General features: G+C 38.4%; 2 protein-coding genes across 2 annotated transcripts in view; one reads left to right on the top strand and one right to left on the bottom strand.

Moving 5' to 3' along the window:
- Positions 1 to 4,292: 4,292 nt before the first annotated feature.
- On the bottom strand, positions 4,293 to 14,095 carry LOC117790217 (attractin-like protein 1). Its single transcript, XM_034629563.1, has 8 exons — positions 13,386 to 14,095; positions 9,905 to 10,141; positions 9,653 to 9,810; positions 9,024 to 9,171; positions 6,115 to 8,956; positions 5,966 to 6,052; positions 5,738 to 5,819; positions 4,293 to 5,655 (listed from the first exon to the last, which is right to left on the bottom strand). Exons 1-8 carry the CDS (start codon positions 13,829 to 13,831, stop codon positions 5,498 to 5,500), a joined length of 4,158 nt encoding a protein of 1,385 aa, XP_034485454.1. The 5' UTR covers positions 13,832 to 14,095; the 3' UTR covers positions 4,293 to 5,497.
- Positions 14,096 to 15,548: 1,453 nt separating this feature from the next.
- LOC117791318 (tubby-related protein 4) overlaps positions 15,549 to 18,573 on the top strand; it is a 37,805-nt gene continuing 34,780 nt past the window's right edge. The window contains exon 1 of the mRNA XM_034631031.1: positions 15,549 to 15,896. The gene's annotated coding sequence lies outside the window, so the exon portion shown is untranslated. The remainder of the gene's footprint in view (positions 15,897 to 18,573) is intronic.

Below are 18,573 nucleotides of genomic sequence, written 5' to 3'. Positions count from 1 at the left end.
AGTGTTGTGCCATATTGAGGTAAAAGCATTCAAAGTGTTGCCAAAAAAGATTTCCTGTTTGTGGCTGCAGCAACGACAGCAGCAGCTGCAAAAGAGAGTTCATATTGAGTCAGTAAGTGTGTGAAGTATGAGTGTGTTTGTGTGGTGTGCGTGTGCGTGTGCGTGTATGGTGTGGCATGGCCAGCACGACGCTTTGTCACGTTTGACGTCACACACTGGCGCTGAGTTTATGAGACCGAAACCGGGCATGAGAAATTCAAATTCGAATACATACTCAAATATGCACAGAAATACTTTCACTATCCACGCGTTTAGTCTATTTTTTTTTATGTTTATAGCATCTTTGATTTGTTTGCGGCTAAAGAATTCAACCAAAAAAAATATGCTTAGATGCATAATTTAGCCATGGTTTATTGTTGCGCAATAGGCAAAGCCAACGGAAGCCATCAGCCAGAGGTTACGAATGGGTCATGAACTGCACACATTTATGACTATTGTCATTTGTTGTAAACATATCATTTAGCAGCTGTCGTTGTCGTTGTTGTTGTTGCCGTTGCCTGCGAAGACGAGTGATTAATCTGCGCTGTTGACGCAGTTGCGCTTTCACTTTGGCAAGCAGCAACAGCAGCAGCAGCAGCAATAACAACAACAATAACAACTACTTCAATTGCCGTAAGTTGAGCGTAAGGTGTGCACCATTTTTTTTGCCACCACTGTTGAAATTCACTTTTTCGTACGTTTTCCGGTCCATTGAAAACGACGCGACGCCGCGTCGTCTCAGTCAGCTCAGCTCAGCTTTAATGACACTGCCGCAGCTCAATCAAAGTGGATTTTCTCTAATTATGATGGTCAAGCAGTCGGCAGCTGGCTAACAGCTGATCATATTGTATCATGGCCAGTTGAAAAAGAAGTTTGCTGCCTAAGTCTTTTGTTTGCTTGCTTATTTTGGGTGAAAATTTATTTTGGACTGAAAAATGTGCCACAACAACAACAACTTTTTTTTACAAAGCAACACGGAACTAAAAAATTAAAAAAAAAATACTATGCAAGTTTTTGGTCGCAACAAGTTAAGCGGCAAGTTAGCGGCAGTTTTTTGTATCTTTTTGGGTTTTTCTTTGTTTTTGGTTATTTTTTGGACATTGCAAGGTTCTGCAGTGCCTGAGGACCAAACAGTGGACAACATTTTCACTAATAACATTTCACGCCATGTCGCAGTACCGTTTAAATAAAAAGAAAATGCAGAGTTAACTTGAACTTGAGTTGGCATTGCAAATTTCCATAGATTTCACCATGGCCAAAAACCTGTAAAAGAAACCTGGCTAAGCCCTACTTGTCGTTGCTGTTGTTTTGTCATTGAAATGAAGCCAACTGAAGTGCCGCTAATGCGCTGGGAGACGGTTTGACCCTGTCACATTAACTCCCATGCTATGCTTGGCCTGGCTTATACCGTTTGACAGTTAGTAGAGTGTAAAGTTTAACGATTGGTGAAATGAGGTCACATGTTAGCCATGTTATGGATATGCATTAGCATGCGTGGGCCGAGACAAAATATAAACTATGAATGTGATTTTCACTCGAACAAGTACTGACAGTTCTATATATTATAGAACTGACGAAACTTATCTCGTTATAAGATATAAGTATATATAAGCTGTTCCAATTCCTGTGCCTCTTACAACAAAGCTGACTCACGTCTGGATTTTCGGCGCTTTTCATCGTCGTTTTTTATTTTTTATGTTTCGCACAGTTTTCTGCTACAGTTATTATTGCGTGTGCAGTCACTTGCGAAATGCTTAAGCTCGGACTATGACTTGAGTTGGTCTAAATACCGGTGGGCCTTCGCATTACACAGACCTTTTTGGAACTGTTGAACGAGTGGATGCCTAATGATGATACCATTTACGTTTTTTGGTTTTATAAGGTAATCATTCAATAACTGTTCAATTACTGTTTGGGTTAGTTTTTCATTTTGAATATCTCGATTACATTCGAAAACTACATTTTTTTTGTTCAAGTAAATTTTGAGTAAAAAGGTAGCCGAATTAATTTTTAAGCGAATTACAGTCGTAAACTCAAATTGATAACCCTTTTTATTCTAAAACTTTATATGACAGATTTTATTTTAATTGACATCTTTTAGCCCAAGCATTTGATTTGAGCGTTGGTTAAATTCAAATTTAAAAACTAAGTTTAATCAATTTATATTTTTAGGAATGTAACTTAAAGTTAAGATTTATTTTTTTATGACTTTTTAGTCGAAATCTTAAATATTGTTGTCATTTTAAAAAAAGCATAATATTTATGTAGTTCATTTTTTTTCAAACCGAATTTCGTTTTTATACGGATTTGGGTTCTTACTCGAGTGGTAAATAATTTTTAATATTTGGCTTATGATCCGGCTAAAGAAAGAACCAAACCGAAAAGATTTTACGAGGTTTTATTTAAAACCAATTTAAAACCTTGATTCTTATGAATTGTATGTCAAACCATATTTCAGTTAGGTATCTAAAACCTTAACATTGAAAAAGTGGTCCCAAATATTATACATTTGAAAAATTATTGAGCAACCCATGCGATTAAATGTCGGTAATTGAAATGCCAAAAGGTTACCTTGAGCTCTACAATAACAGATCGCTTGCTGATTGAACTGTGGAGATATATGAGATATTTTTTAGCTTTGACATGTTTACGAGGTCCACATAAAATCGCAGTTTCAATTTCAATTTCAATCTCAATACTTAGAGTGGAGATGTTGCTCAACAAACCTGTTCAGCTGGAGTTAGATCAGATGAGTTATAGAGTGATAGCAGCTAATCCAATAAAAAGTGAAACTCCAAGAGTCTCTTGAGATGTGATGTTTTTTTTTTTTTTTTGGTTTGGCTTGTGCTTTAATCCAAGTGCACGGATTTTTGGAATGCGCCTTAGTTTGGCGCTGGGTTTTAATTTGCAATTTTCACAATTTCACTGAGCTCACACACGCACACACAAACGAACAGCTAAATTTGATTTTCACTTTGAATTTCTACGGCGAAACAACAACAACGAAAAAACTCTCTCGTAACGTTTTTAAGCTATTTCTTTTATGTTAAGTATTTTGCGGCATCCAATTTAAATTCGCGTGCGACTTCAACGGCGAACGTTGCTCAATTGAGCTGGCGGCGGTGCACCACGGTTGGTAGTAGCAATGCGAGTAGTTGTGGTGCTGCGGCTCGCCTTCGCTCAGGTTCGATACAACATGTTGGCGCTGCCGAGAGACACTATTTTATTTCGAGTAAAAACTCACAACTCACATTTGAAGTTTGGATTTTTTGGATATTTTGAAACTGATGGCAAAAACTCGCTCTGGCCCATTCATACTCATACTTCAACTGTACGCCCCACTTGTGTGGATTCTCGGTTGATTCATAAAGTTTAGTTAATGCCATTATTATTACGAGTATGAAGCCACTTAACCTAGTGCGTGACAGCCTTCAGCCGGACAGAATTAGCTTTGCCTGCGGGTAAAACCGTAGAGTTTTGTACCTCGCACCACAGTTGAGTCAGTTCGACGTCAGCCATATCCAAGGGCGTTGATTTATGACGGAATGTTGACGAAAACAATTTGGTTGGCAGTATCTGCTTTTGCAGCTTCCGCTTTGCTTGGGTTTCGCACGCTTTTGCCGCAATGACTTTCTTCTTTAATTTTATTAATAAAAAACGTCTCCGTTTCCCTCAGCGAGGCCATCATTAAATTAAATGCAGCGCATGAAGTTCCGTCTCACAGAAAGCTGCTTTAATAAGACAGTGTGCAATTTTTAGGATGGTTTACATAAGGTAGAGAATCTCGTCGGGCATATTTGTAATACACATCTGAATATAAATTGCAGTTTTTTTATAATTCCACTAAAGTTTGTTTGTTCTATTGCTTGCTCTTATCGTATGCTTTGTATGATTTTTTTTCATCATAGTTCGGAGTCGAATGAGCGCCTTTAAAGCCACGCCTACATCAGAGTTGTTGCCGGCTTACAACTTGTCTGACGTCTTCCGAGGTGAAAGTGAAAGTTCTGTGAAAGATGCGATGCGATGAGAGGCGCGATTCGGTCAATATCAAACTGGTGCTAACAAGTTATCCACACACGGATTAAAAAACCCAATTTGAATACAACATAAAAGCCCTTTCATTGCATAATTTTTTATTGGTTTATAATAAACTAAAATAATTCTTTATATATATTTATTAATGACTTTTATCTATATGTGTATTTTGTTAAAGAATACTAAAACTGTGGGACAACAAACAAGTCTTTCTTTTGGAGTTGCTAATTTAATTGATTTACGTTTACTACGCATTGTGGCAGGGTGTAATCGGCTGACAAGTACTTGGGAGGGCAATAAAACGTATTTTTTTTTACAATTGTCTTTCGATTTGGAAACGTTTTGTGAATTAGTTTGTGTTGGCATAACCTGAATTATTACAGATCAACATCTGAAAAGTGTCTTTAAGTTTTCTATATTTATATATATATATTAAAAGTTGACAAGTGCCTTTTGATTCAGTGTCTTTGTTCATTTTTCATTTTTAGTTACAATGTGCATTCATTGTTGTTATTGCTGTTTAGTTTGCTCAAATTTGTTATCCAAGTGGAAACCTTACTCTTAGTTAGCGATGTTCGTTCAAGTCAATTGAAATAAATTTGTAGCTTGATTTTCGTAAACTAAATTACATATCTGATTTGTTTTGGGCGCGTTTTCCTATGATTACTATATGTATATATATATAGATATATTTTACGTACGTTTAATAGTATTTATTTACATATACATTTATTGGTTGCAATTTGTTCATTTGCTGTAAACGTTTGCACAGAAATAAAATGATTTCGTAATTTTCAATTCTATTAATTATGAATGAACACAGTATAATCTGCAAGATTTCCACATGCATTTTCCCCGTTTTCAATTATTGTAATATAAACATCACTTTTTTGTTTGCTAAAATGAAATATATGTCTTTTGTTGTTCCTAGCAAAAATAAAAGAAGCGGATAAACCTATTTCAATAACGCGCTTAAGATACATACACGTATTATTATGTATAAGTATGTATATAAAAAAAGAAGACCTACGTTGCCGCTGCTAAAAATAAGTTTACATTTGTGGTATAAATAATAAATAAAACATATACAACTATTTGCAACGCTAAATGGCCTATGAACTATATCGAATTGTATATAACTTGTATATAAATATGTCCTTTTGCTAAAAATTATTATTATTATTATTATTAATATTTAAATATAATTATTATTATTATTTGCATCGCTTTTCATATTTAGGGTATTAGACTAATTGCATTAAAGTAATAATAACTGCGGATTATCAACTTGCTAGCTGCTGGCCATTTGTGTGTGTGTGTTTGGTGTGTGTAATAGACAAATAAAGTCAGCGAATATGCTAAAGATCTATTAACTAATTGTACACATTATCATAGCTATTATCATGTTGATTGGGTCTGTATTTTATGTACAACTGTCTGGATGTTGGCTCTGCTTGCGTTTCGATTTTGGCTCCTTGGGGTGCACCTCGACTGATGGGCGACGCGGATTACCAAGAGTGACTAACGCGCTGGCCACGGCCAGTCCGGCCGATTGGCAGGAAGATGCTTGGGGCAGACCACCTATATAATACAATATACAGATGTAGAACGTTAGCGAATCATTCGAGATATGTAATGTAATAGTTATACTAAATAGACGAACCCGTGGGCAGCCGGACTAGTAGCGAAAGCACTGCGGCTCGGTTGCCATTGCATGGCTCTAAAGCAATTGGACTGGGGCACTCCTGCAAATAGAAACAAATAGTAAATATAAATGTATTTTCTTGGCATTGACAGGGAGCGTCGTTAAGTATATGTATTCTTGATCAAAACGATTGTTTTAAAACCCAAATACAAGAATAGCAACCCTCGTATTGACGTTCATAACTACCTTTTTACGTTTCTTGGACATGTGACTGACGCCTTCCAGCTGCAAACTCAAATCAATACTCTCTCGGTTCTCAATGTCAACCAGCACCTGAAATGTGAGACAAGATTAGCACAGCAAAAAATATAGCAATATAGAATGGTTCTGTGTACCTGTGAAAATGGTCGGCTGGCCATTTGCTCCATTTCAACGAATAAACGCTGTCGGCGTCGGAACATATCGTATTTTTGCTTGATCTTCCATAGAACGGCGGCCATGAGTAGTAGCAGAAGGAAGCATGATGAGAATGTGATGAAAAACTGCTGTAGATTGAGTTTGGGATACTGTGAGAAAGCGATCTGAATCCAAATCGGTGGCTGAAAGTCGTGCACAAACACATAGAAGGTGGTCAGGGATATATTGTCAACTGGAATGTTGCCAAATTGAAAATCGGTCTTGGGGAAACGATGACGGAACGTGGAGCAATTGATGCCAACCAAAAGGAGTCTCTCTGGCAAGCCGACACGCTTCACCGATATATCCATTTTGGCTGGCACACTACACGTTATCGAAAAGTCCGCATCAATTTCCGGCTTGACCGGTGAATTGCGAAAATTGATTTGCGTAAAATGTCGATCCTCTTTCTTGGACAGATTGAACGTGAACTGATAATCAATGGTTAGTTCATAGTAACACGAGCCCCTCAACGGATCACCAATGTAATGATTCTGCGAATCGCACTTCTCGCAATGATCACCCACAATGCCCTTGGTGTTACAATAGCATTTGCCCGTATCCGGATGACAATAGTCGCCTTGGTTATTGCACTGACAGTGCTGACACTCGCCGCCATTGATTGCATTGCCCCAGTACCCAGTGCGGCATTTCTCGCAGTGTGCACCGATGGTCAAATTGTTGCACGGCTGCTCGCAGTGCTGCTGATCATTGCAATAGGAATGTCCATTGCAATTGCAGCGTGGACAGGACGTAAAGAACCAGTGCTTGAGAGCGCACTCCTTTTGATCGTACGGCGACAACGCGCCGCCAACAACACACTTGCCCAAGCCCGTGTTGGAGCCGTTGTCGCACCAGCCGCACGCCGGATCATCCAAACACTGCTGGCAGCTATTGTAGTAACCGCACTGTGCACTGGACAGGGCTGTGGTGGTGCCAGCGCTTATTGCATTGATTGGCGCTGATCGGCACTTGGATGTGAATGTTGTCCACTCACGACACTGGCCATACGGAAAGCTGGCCGTATATGCATTGCGATCTACACATCGCTGCTCATTCTGACACCAGATGCACTCATCCTCAGTGCAATTGTGGCAATTAACTTGAGCGGCACATGTCGGCCGACAGAGTGTAGCATCGTGCTGGGTACGATTGAGGGGTAATCCTGATCCAGATATATAGCTGCGGCAACGACTTGACTCTGGATCCCACTTGCAGGATGCATCCGCCATGCAGGCGCGACAGTTGTGAAGTTGCTCGCAAATGGATTGCACCAAATGATCCTCAGTTGTGGGGCAGCTATCCAGACGCTTGGCATTCAGAGGCGGCGCCACGGTTATAGCTGGCTGCTGATGCATCGTCGCCTGGTGAGTAGAAGTCGACGAATCGGCGTAGAATATAGATGCAACGGAGGTGGTCTCACGGCATCTCTCCTTGCTGCAGGCACCATTGCCGCAGTAGGTGCACTCAAAGGCGGTCGAGACACATGACTGACAGTTGGTCAGCTCCTGGCAACGCTGCACATGATGCAGATGCTCCGATGTCATAGTTATGCGACTTTTGGATGGACAAGCCACATAATCATATTGCTCGCGTCCGTAAATCGCCGAACGTTGCACTCTCATGATGTTAATACAGCGACTCATTGACACATCCCAAATGCATTTGACGCCGGGACGTGCGCTAGTGCATTTCTCCTGCTTGGTGTAGTAACTGCAGTGTCCAGCATCGTAGCGCAGCATGTCACTAAGCATTTGGCCATTGAAGCCGCCGTAGATATACAGTGCATCCTCAAACACCACCGAACTGTGACCGAATCTTGCCAGATCCGCCTGCAAGTGGGCGGGCATTTGATGCATATGCCAGGAATCACAGTACACATCATATATAAGCAAATCTTGGCTGTAGCACTTGGCGCCATAGCTCTGTGAGGTATCGTTGTGCGTGTTGCCGCCAAAGACCATCATCAAGCCGGGATTCACAAAGTTCGCCGTGTGCAGAAGACGTGCACTCGGCGCCGACGACAACAGCGTCCAGATGCGAGTCGATGGATCGTAAGAAAACAGTCGTGAGCTCAGCACCTGGCTGGCATCACTCTCTGACACAATGCCGCCGTAGATGTAAAGCTTTTCGGTTAACAAATCGTAAGCAGCGCTGTGTCCATATCCTCCTTTTACTACATATCCATAGGTCTCCACGATCTTCCACTCGCGGGTGTTAAAGTTAAACTCCTGTACCGTATTGAGGTAGCCATATTGTGATGAATGACCAAATATCACCACCATGTACTGATAGTTATTCTTATCCCCGTATCCGGGCACCAAGGTCGCCGTATGCCCAGCCGCATGCAACGGTCCGCACATTGAGAAGGCGCCATTACAGGGCTCTGTCTTCACGCTGACATTCTCCCACGTCTTGGCCGAGACATCGAAGGCCCACAGTTCGTTGGTAATGCCCTGTCCCTTGACAACGCCGCCATACATGAAGACTTTATCACCATACATAACTGTAGAGGCGCCATAACGCTTCTCGGGGGTGGCACTGCCATCCACCGGATGCATTGTCTCCCACACATTGCCATTGAAATCGTAGGTGCTCATTAGTTCGCCACGCCCATACGATTCGCCGCCAATGATGTGCAGCGTGTCGCGCCAAACGGCGGCGCCATGTGATGCGCTGCCCGATGGCGATTTCGAGTGCTTGGGATGCACAGTGCTCCAAACGCCGTGTGCACGCAGCTGGCCGCAATCATCGCCGCCATAATCATCATTGCATTCACACCTAACCAATGACAGGAACAGAATATGTGAATATTGTGCACGAAATTAGAATTCTTGTCAAGACCTACCGCTCCTTATCCATCTTACAAATGCCATGACCACGCGCCTCAGTGCAGTTATTGGGACAGGCGGCCACATTGCAGGCCTCGCCTCTGTACATGGGATCGCACAGACAGTCGCCATCGTTGCACGTGCCATGCCCAGAGCACTCCACATCTGAAAAAGCATTATACAATGGAATGTTTATTTATAATTGTATTATAATCAAGTGTGTTCCAGAAATCTCTAGAGTTATCAAACAGATTTAATCAAAAATTTAATTTTTAAAAAATTTATTTCCACGTTAACAAAATTATCAAGTTTAGATATATTTTATATAATTAACAAATTTCCTGCCTCATCCTTTTAAAGAACATTTTGGGCTTCTAACTCGTGACGTTTAGATTGATGGTAAAAACGCACAAACTTTGTAATAAAAGACCGAATTTTGAAATAAATAAACTATTATTTCCACAAATTCAATTAGCTCTTCCATAGACATCGTTTTGACACGATTAACAAGGTAAAAGAAAAACGTTTTGAAAGGCTATTTTGGAAAAAGTCTGTTATGACTCTTTCAAGGACTGAAAAATTGTTGCTATTTTTTTAATTTTTAAAACTCATTCGCTTACTTTTACAGTGACAGTACAATACTTACCATCAGCATCTGTGGGACAGCCGTTCATCTTGTATGTCAGATTAAAGCCAGACATATTATAGGCATCATCGCTGAAGAAGTGCAGCAAAGCTGTGCCCGATCTCGCGATGACCTGAGGCACACGGCGTATGGAAAAGTTGCCCCTATACATGAGGCCACTGCACAGAGACAGAGACAAAGACAAAGACAGAGAAAGAAATAACCGATATAAAATTCCATTTGGTGGATGGTGTGTCAATTAGTGAGACTTACCTGAACACTGCCAGGAGCGGCGAGTCAACGCTGTCGCCATCATATATATACAAATGATCCCAGCCGCATTCGGTGGCAAATTCGCGCAGATGAATACGTATATTGGCGGCACGTGAGGGATTGGCGCTGTGACGACGACCCCAATGCGGGTGATGGGCATCGATTAACCAACTGCACTTTACACTCACCGAATAGTTGCCCCAGCCATCGTGTATGGTGCCCATGGGATGGTACATACTATTGTTGCACAGTACCATGTACAATAAAATAAAAGAAGATAGACGGAAAATTTCGTAAAATAAATCAATTTTGCCAGCTTTGATGCGGCATCACTTGGCTTGAATTCAGGCTCGCAATTACATATGTAAATTGTGGCCAGATGCCGATGCTGATGCCAAGATAATTGAATTTGCCAGCCAACGCAGTGCAAGCTTTATTCAATTGATGCACACAATGAGAATATGGGGTTGATAGCGATAGTGAGAGTGAGAAGGGGAAGAGTAATGATTGAGGAATGCGGAATAAGGAATGAACAGCAGCAGAAGAACCACAAATGCACTTGCAACGTGATTCCTCTTTCAACTGATTGCCACGAGCAAACGCTTCTCGCTATTGTTTTTGCTTTCTTATTATTATTCTTCTTCTCTTTGTTATCGTTATTATAGTGGAAGGTTCGTCAACTAGTCGTATTAAAAAAAAAAAAACTACTCTCTTTTCATTCACAAACACTTGCCTCAACTATTATAAATACACTTATTCAAACCCTTAAGACACGGAGTAAACACATACAGTGTACACTCGTTGTTGTTGGCCTGATAACAACCCCTACGCAATTCGTCTGCATTGCCAAGTATTTTCAAATATTTACAATTTGTCTGATAGATCGTATATATGTACATAAGATTACGAGTATATCGTATATTATTGTTTTTAACTTATTTTAATTATTAATTGTCAAATGATGTTTTGTAGACTGCTCCTAGTTAACGTTCAATAAATAAATAGAAAAAAAGTTAAACATGAATGATTTCACATATCATTGAATACAGAAATTTTTTTTTATATACCCTGTGTGGGTATATTGAATTTGTTCAAAGTATGTAACAGGCAGAAGAAGGCGTTGTAGACCCCATAAAGAATATATATTCTTGATCAGCATCAACAGCCGAGTCGAAATACCCTTCACCGTCTATCCGTATGAACGAAAAGATCTCAGAGATGGTTAAAGCCAGGAGCACCTAATTTGGAATGCAAACTCATTATAATGTCAGGCAGATCAAGTTAATTGGAGCGAACCTACAACACCTCATAGTCTTATGACTATAAGAGATAGAAACTTCAAATTTGGTATGTAGGTTTCTGGATAGCATAAGCAGATCATGTTTGTCTTTATTTTCGGATCATAAAGCTGCCATAGGAACGATTGGTCTTAAGCTACAGTAATAAAAACTTTAACTATAAGTATATATAATAAGATTAGTAAAAAATAATAATTAAAGAAAAACAAATTAAAGTATATTTAATTCACAAATAAGTAAATGTAATTTGTCAAAACAATTATTTGACCAACTTTACATTAGGTTGGAGCTTATCATAAGAGTTGTTGTTGGAGTTTTTATCATAAGAATGAAGATTTTTTTGCATTACAACTACAACTAACTTGCACAACAATAATCCTATTTTATTGGACACATTTGATACTATTTGATATAATTCTCGGCTAGTTAGTTAATCAACTGGAAGCATATGACGCATCTAGAACGTTTTGTATCTCTAAGATGGTTTCGTTATCTTGCATTTGTCAAACCTGATAAAATATATTTTTTTCAACGAGCGTACATCGGATTTTTAATGCCCATAACTGTTTAATGCTGGCCAAAGCAATCCTCATATGAATAAGAAACCAGTTTCAGTTTAGTGCAAAGAGATTGTGTTAATTGTGATGTTAACAAAATTTAAATGGGGTAAGTTATGTTCATATGAAACGGGGCTGAATGAAGTACAGGTGCAGTTGATGGCCAAAACGAAACTGATAAGAAAACGCTTTTATTGCTGATAAGCGCTAGCCCGATTGGAACTACGGGCTATCATTTGTAAATCATAAAACTAAACAAGTAATTACGTATGTGTATGTATAAGAATGTATATATATTTATATAGAATGACAATCGGTCAATGCGTCTCTCGGTGCCAGGCAAAATCGAGCAACGCACACTGGTAAAGGTCCTCAGGGTACGTGATCATTATATAGTCAATTCCAAATAAATATCTCCCAATAACAATAAACTGAAGATCAACTATATCTGACATTTTACGCCGTTCTTTGAATGTACTGTTGAGGTTCCAGTTAACTAACTGCAAGATATTATGACATAAAATGAATATAAAATTATGTTAAATTCAGAATGAACTCTTAGCTAATATTTCAATAACTTTAAAACAACGGATTTGCTTAAGTGGAAAAGTTAACGAAGTTTTAACTAATTTATTAAATCTTAATGTTTTCAATAGTTCGAAAAACTACTACTACTACATCGCAAATTATATCGTCTTTTAAGAAATTCAGAGAATTTAGATACATTTTTGGTATAATAAAAAAATAATACGTAATTCGACATTTACGAAAAAAATATTTCATTTAAAAAATGCTCTTTCCCAATAGTCAACGCTAGTGGAATTGTTTTTATGTTATTAATTAATCCGAGCCTTGAACTATGATGCATGCAACAAATGTTGGATCATTTAATAATTTTTTCAATATTCCCAGACTTTAATACTTTCATTCAATTTGAAATTTTTATTATATTATTTTAATTTAATTATAAATTATTTAGTTGTATTTAGTTGACATTAAATAAATAAAATAGCACCACAGTGCAACTTAGAGACTCCTTACTGTCAAGATAGGAAAATGCCCTTATCGAGCGCACACTGTGTAAATACCCGTTATAAAGAAACATAAACAATGGAATCTTACGAGCTTAAAAGCAATTGCAAAAACTTTTGATTAGAAGTAGACAAAAGAAATTGTGCACTTTGTTTGATATGATTTTGAATGATTTAGTTTCAACATGAAGCTAATGGCAGGCAGATTCAAAGTCAAGGCAGGTAATTAAATCGGAAATATAGTTGGAGCTGAGGATGATGAAGAGCGAGTAATAAATGGGCGTAAGCGCGTAGAAAGCCAATCGGCCAGCGGTGTCTACTGAAAGAATGGAAAGGAGAAGAACAAGCAAAAAACGAAAGAGAACAGAAACTGGAACCCGTCTAACGAGAATGAGCAGCAGCAGCAGCAGCTCAAACAGAACCGTTGCTTGACACAAATAGGCCAGGCCACAAAAGAGTGCAAAGCTGATTGAATAATACATTTTAACGTTGATTTTAACGTTGGTTTGTGTTGGTGTCGTTTGCTATGAATCATGCAATGACAACGATAACTAAATTGGTCTATTTGGATGGGGGGTGAGTGGTACAAACTTACCGCACTTTGCCACCACAGAACTGGCAAGCAGGTCCCTGCCAGCCATCGGCGCATATGCACTGCCCATCGAGGCACTGTCCTTCGTTCTGGCAAGGATTTGTTGTACAATTGTATGCGCTGGCGCTATGCAATCCACTGAAGCATCCATGGAAGAGCAACAGCGACAGCAGTAGGAAACATTTTCGCCTGTATTTGGCGTTAAATGTGGGCGTTGTGCTGTCACAATGCAGGCTCTGATATTGATATTGTTGTTGTTGCTGTTGGGTGTTTATATCGCCAACAACAACAACGCCACTGTTGTTGGAGTAGCTACAGTCGACGTTGTTGTAGCTCGAGTTGGATTTATGATTTGAGCAGGACGTTGACAAATATCGCGACGCTTGTTTGTTTTGTGTGGATGTTGACAAGAGCTTATGCTTATTCCCCGCATGCTCCACCAAGCACATTTTTCACTTTGCTGCTGCTTTGTCGCCTACTATTTGTATTGAATTTTCACACACACGAATGCGAATGCAACTTTTTCGATTCACGCAGCGATCGCATTGTGAACTGCGTATCGCACAATTCAAACGCTCTTCACGCACATCACAAACTGCAGCATTAACACCAAAGGAACACACAAATTGCACAACCTGATGGCAAATATGAAAAAAGAAAACAGTCGTATTAACTACTGAGCAAAAACAATATATACTAGTCGATAGAATTGCAAATCGCACGACGACTAATTGTGGCGGCAAACCGATAAGTGTGATAAAATGAGATAAGTGTGACCTTATCCAACACCCGTTGGGCAATTAATTTTGCTATCGATATATTTAGATAAAATTAAAATCCAAATGTAAATTTAAATTATATTTGCTATATTTATTGAATATTGCAAAGTTATATATGATTATATCGACAGCTCTGCTATTACAAAACCATGTAGAATAAAATAGGATGGAGTAGAATACGTTTAATGGTTCAAAATAGATGAATAGAAAATCAGTATTAGAAAATTTGGTCATTATCTATTAATTAGAAGTGAATTATTTTATATTTTATATATATATATATATATATATATTGAATTATTTTTTGCTGAACTATCCACTTGAAAAATTTAAAAAGAAAAAATCCTTCAAACAGCAATGTGAAAACCAATGAGTAGTGTTGGTAAAGACCGATAACTTAAATTAGAATATCTGGTCACATTTTCTTAACCGACAATTTATACAAATGTACGGAAAGCGTATATTTTATTCTACTCTCCAATGTGATATTCACATTCGTGAAACATTTTAATCCAACATTGAAATTTAAAATGAACAAATTTTAAGGTATTCGCTTAATTATTATTTTATTTTACAGCATAATATTGCTGCCCTGGCACCGCTGTACAATTTTATGACCAGGGCCTCTTAACTCCTGTTAAATTCAAATTCTACTCACTTTTGCATGTTAGAAAATAAGTTTGAAGAAATGTAGTATAGTATTATTATTATTATATTTTCATTGTGTTGTAATATGTTTATTGTTTCAAAAATAAAGCAAAAATTTAAATATTAACAGCTCTACAAAATGTTAATTAGCATATTCTTTGCAGTGCAATAACAACAATTGGCAACTGATTGAGACAGTGCAACCCTTGCATGCGTTACAAACGCATGCGAATTTTTGCTATCTCTGAGTATAGTACCATTTGACGTAATTAGTGAAATTGCTGAATTAAAGTAGAATTTTCTTAGTTGAATTATTAAAGCGAGCATGTTAGGGCAAACGAAATACGCGTTCCCACTGCCGACCTCCGCCATTTTAACATCTTATTGCGTGAAAGTCAAAAAATCAATACGTTAGAATTAAACAACGCACAGTTGCCAGTTGGGAGTTGCTGCACGCTACACAACGAGCGCGTAAATTCCGTCAGTTTGACAGTTTCAGTTTAGTTTCGGTTTCAGTGATAAGAAATGTGAATGTATGGCGCATGCGCGCTCTTTGCGCAAACACTCTGGGCCAAGGTGAATTTCTCTCCTTGAGTAGTTATTTTCATACGCGTCGCTAAAGCGCACGAATGGTGAAATAATTAAATGTATCCCACCACATCGGAATATGTCATCTTGTAGCAATTCCACCATGGACGGGCTTCCTATAATTTACAGGAGCAAAGCTCCAGCAGTCGACGCTCGGAACTCGCTGTGCACGGTGCTTTTTGCTTGTTGCTAACGGTATTTCGCGTTTGTGCCGCTGCATGTGCGTGCATGTGTGTGTGCGTGTGTCTGTGTGCAAATGTGTGAATCAGTGAGAAAAATAAATACATATGCATATGTAATATCTACATAGAACATTAGCTTTAACAATTGCCGAATTTCGCAATTAACTAATGCAAAAAGAAATCGCTGCATAACGATAATTAGATTGACAATAGCAGAGAGCAGCAGCAACAACAGCAAAGGAGCAACCGCCACAGCAGCAGCAACAATAGTAGCAGCAGCAGCCGCAGTCGATGTCGACGTCACCGTCACAGCGCAGGTGAGTTGCGGAATTTTGTTACAATGCAGCGTAAGCCCAGCCCCTTGGGATTTTGGGTGGTGGATTTACCCGCACAGACACCACACCGAATGTCTATACATGCGATGCGGGAGTTTTGTTTGTTTGTTGTTACTTTTGTTGTTGTAGTTGTGGCAACGACGACATTTTGACTACTGATTGCTATTCGAATTTCAAAGAAATGAACTTCTAGCTCCTTTTATTGTTTTATTTACATTTATCGACTTTCCTCGTATTTATCTAGCTTTTGTGTGGAATTACAAATGACTTACTGCTTAAAAATGTATAGAGCTTACGGAAGCATAGATAAGTTCTAACTTACCATATACTAAGTTTATAAGATAGCTGAACCTGATATTACCACAATGTTTAGACTTTTTTATATTTGTTTTAAATTTAATATATTTTATTAAAATTGTTGATAATTGTTGATATCAAAGCGGATAAAAATATATGTATAAATTCTGTCGTAAAAACGTGATAGCACATGGACTTACTAACAGTTATTTTTTCGATTAATCTGCCTAACATACTTAGCAATGAAAATCGATTGACATTGGCATTTCTTTCCTTTTCATTTTCATTTTCGTAATCGAACGCTGGACTAGAAGAGGGAATGGGAGCTGGAGCTTAGTGGGAGCTAAACAATCATAAACACACGTCTAAAAAAAGAAAGACACACACACATCACTAACATATTAACAGGTGCAATATTCATGCGTGCCGAAAGCTGAAATTCTTTAGCTTTTTGTTTGAATTACAATAATGCCGCAGTTCGCATGCAGCTCGTTAACAGACGTTATCTGCTGTTATGTGAGCAGAGGTTTACAGCAGCGGTTGTGGAACATGTCCAAAACTTGCAATGTTAAAAGCGTCTAAGATTGTACTTATTACATGCATGTGTACATACTTACATGCGCTGTGTGTCCGGCAATTTTTCACTTTGCATAATTTCAATGCCGCTGCTTACGCCGACACCGACGCCGACGTCAACGCTAACGCTAACGCCAACGCCAACGCATGGCCGCCATTTCTTGCTCTTGATCCGCTTCTTTCCTCATTCTCAGTCTTCGTTGCTCTTTGGGAAATTATTTTTAAATTTGATGTGTCGTTGTTGTACTTGCTGTTGTTCTTGTTGCTTTTGCTGCTTGCTCTCAAGGTCGTTACATTTGTTTTTTTTTTTTTTATTTCTATGCTGCTTGCGTTTTGTGTTGTCTCTTTGTCTTTTTTTTTTTCGTTTTACATTATATAATTCGAGCTGCGTCGCTGAGGACGACGCATTGCTTTTTAGCGGTTTCTGCGGCAAGTTCAAGTGCAATGTGTGGGCAGGCCTCCGTCCACCCGCCGCCTTCATCTGTCGGCCGCACGTCTTCTTGCGGTTAACAGCAAATGTTTTGCCAATAATTTTGCCAATGGCAATAAGCGACATCGCGTCCCAATGTTGTTATTGTTATTGTTTGTTTTTGGTTACTGGCAGTCATTTTCGGTTTTATTTTGCATAACTCAGGCAACAACAGGCAGTAAATAATGAATATCAAAATTGTTTATTTTGGTTGTATTTTTCAAGAAACGGGCCAACAAAGGCAAGCAATATATTCAAAACGTCATTGCTCGACTACCAGATGTCCTATAGTGTTATACAGTCAAATCTCGATATAGGAAACTACGCCAGGGACCGTAATTTTTATAAGTTTTTATTAAGTTATATTATAAAAACTATTTGGTAATGGTTTTATTTTAATTTTTTCCTTTTTGTTCAATGATAGTCATTAAGTAATTGAGTAATTTAATAAAAATTAAAATAAAACTCAATAGTACTGGGGGTCCCTTTAAAGAGGTATGCAATGATACTGGGGAAAAGTCTAACACAGAACCTGTAAATGACTTGAGTTTTATTTATTTTTCTTTTTTCTTTTAAATCAAAAATATTGATTATGGTCTGGTTTTATTAAGTTACTCAAAACTAATGATTATCATTGAAGAAAAACGTAAAAAATAAGAAACTATTTTCTTAAAGACACATTATTAGTTGTTGTTATTTTCATTTTAAAAAAATTACCAATATTTATTATTACAAAGTATTTGTACATCACTGCTCTAAAAAAATAAATATTTTATCCCCATTTTCTAAATAAACAACAATTGACGTAACTTAGGTGCTTAATATTTCGATATCGGATGCTCACTATATTCAGACACAAATGAAGTTACAAAATCATTTCGTTATACTTTCTGACAAAGTAATCGCATTGTTTGCGACTAGTAGATACTCTGTACATTTATAGAAATGTTATACAAATTTATAATTAACTTGTTGTCAATTTAATGTTTAGATAGGGTATATATAGGGAATAAAAAAGTAAACACGCCACAACAATTATACGCACTCGTGGTTGTGTGTGTGTAAAGCGCCACTGAGGCGCACAATTTTCCAACATGCGGCAGAAGAGGGGAGGGGTTGGTTAAAGTAGAAACAAATTATACGACACCACACCCCCTCATAAAGTCAATAAACAAGAGCCAGAAACAAGAACAACAGTGCAACCCGCCAGCTTTTATATTTCCCAGTGCGCTCGGTCGCAAAGCTCAGTGCACAACACATTTAACCTACCCGACAAAACAGTACAGAAAACACCCAGCTCCCCCAGAAAGTAACCAA

Source organism: Drosophila innubila (assembly GCF_004354385.1).
Source record: "Drosophila innubila isolate TH190305 chromosome 3R unlocalized genomic scaffold, UK_Dinn_1.0 2_E_3R, whole genome shotgun sequence".
NCBI lineage: Eukaryota > Metazoa > Arthropoda > Insecta > Diptera > Drosophilidae > Drosophila > Drosophila innubila.
This window is presented reverse-complemented; position numbering and strand designations above follow the sequence as displayed.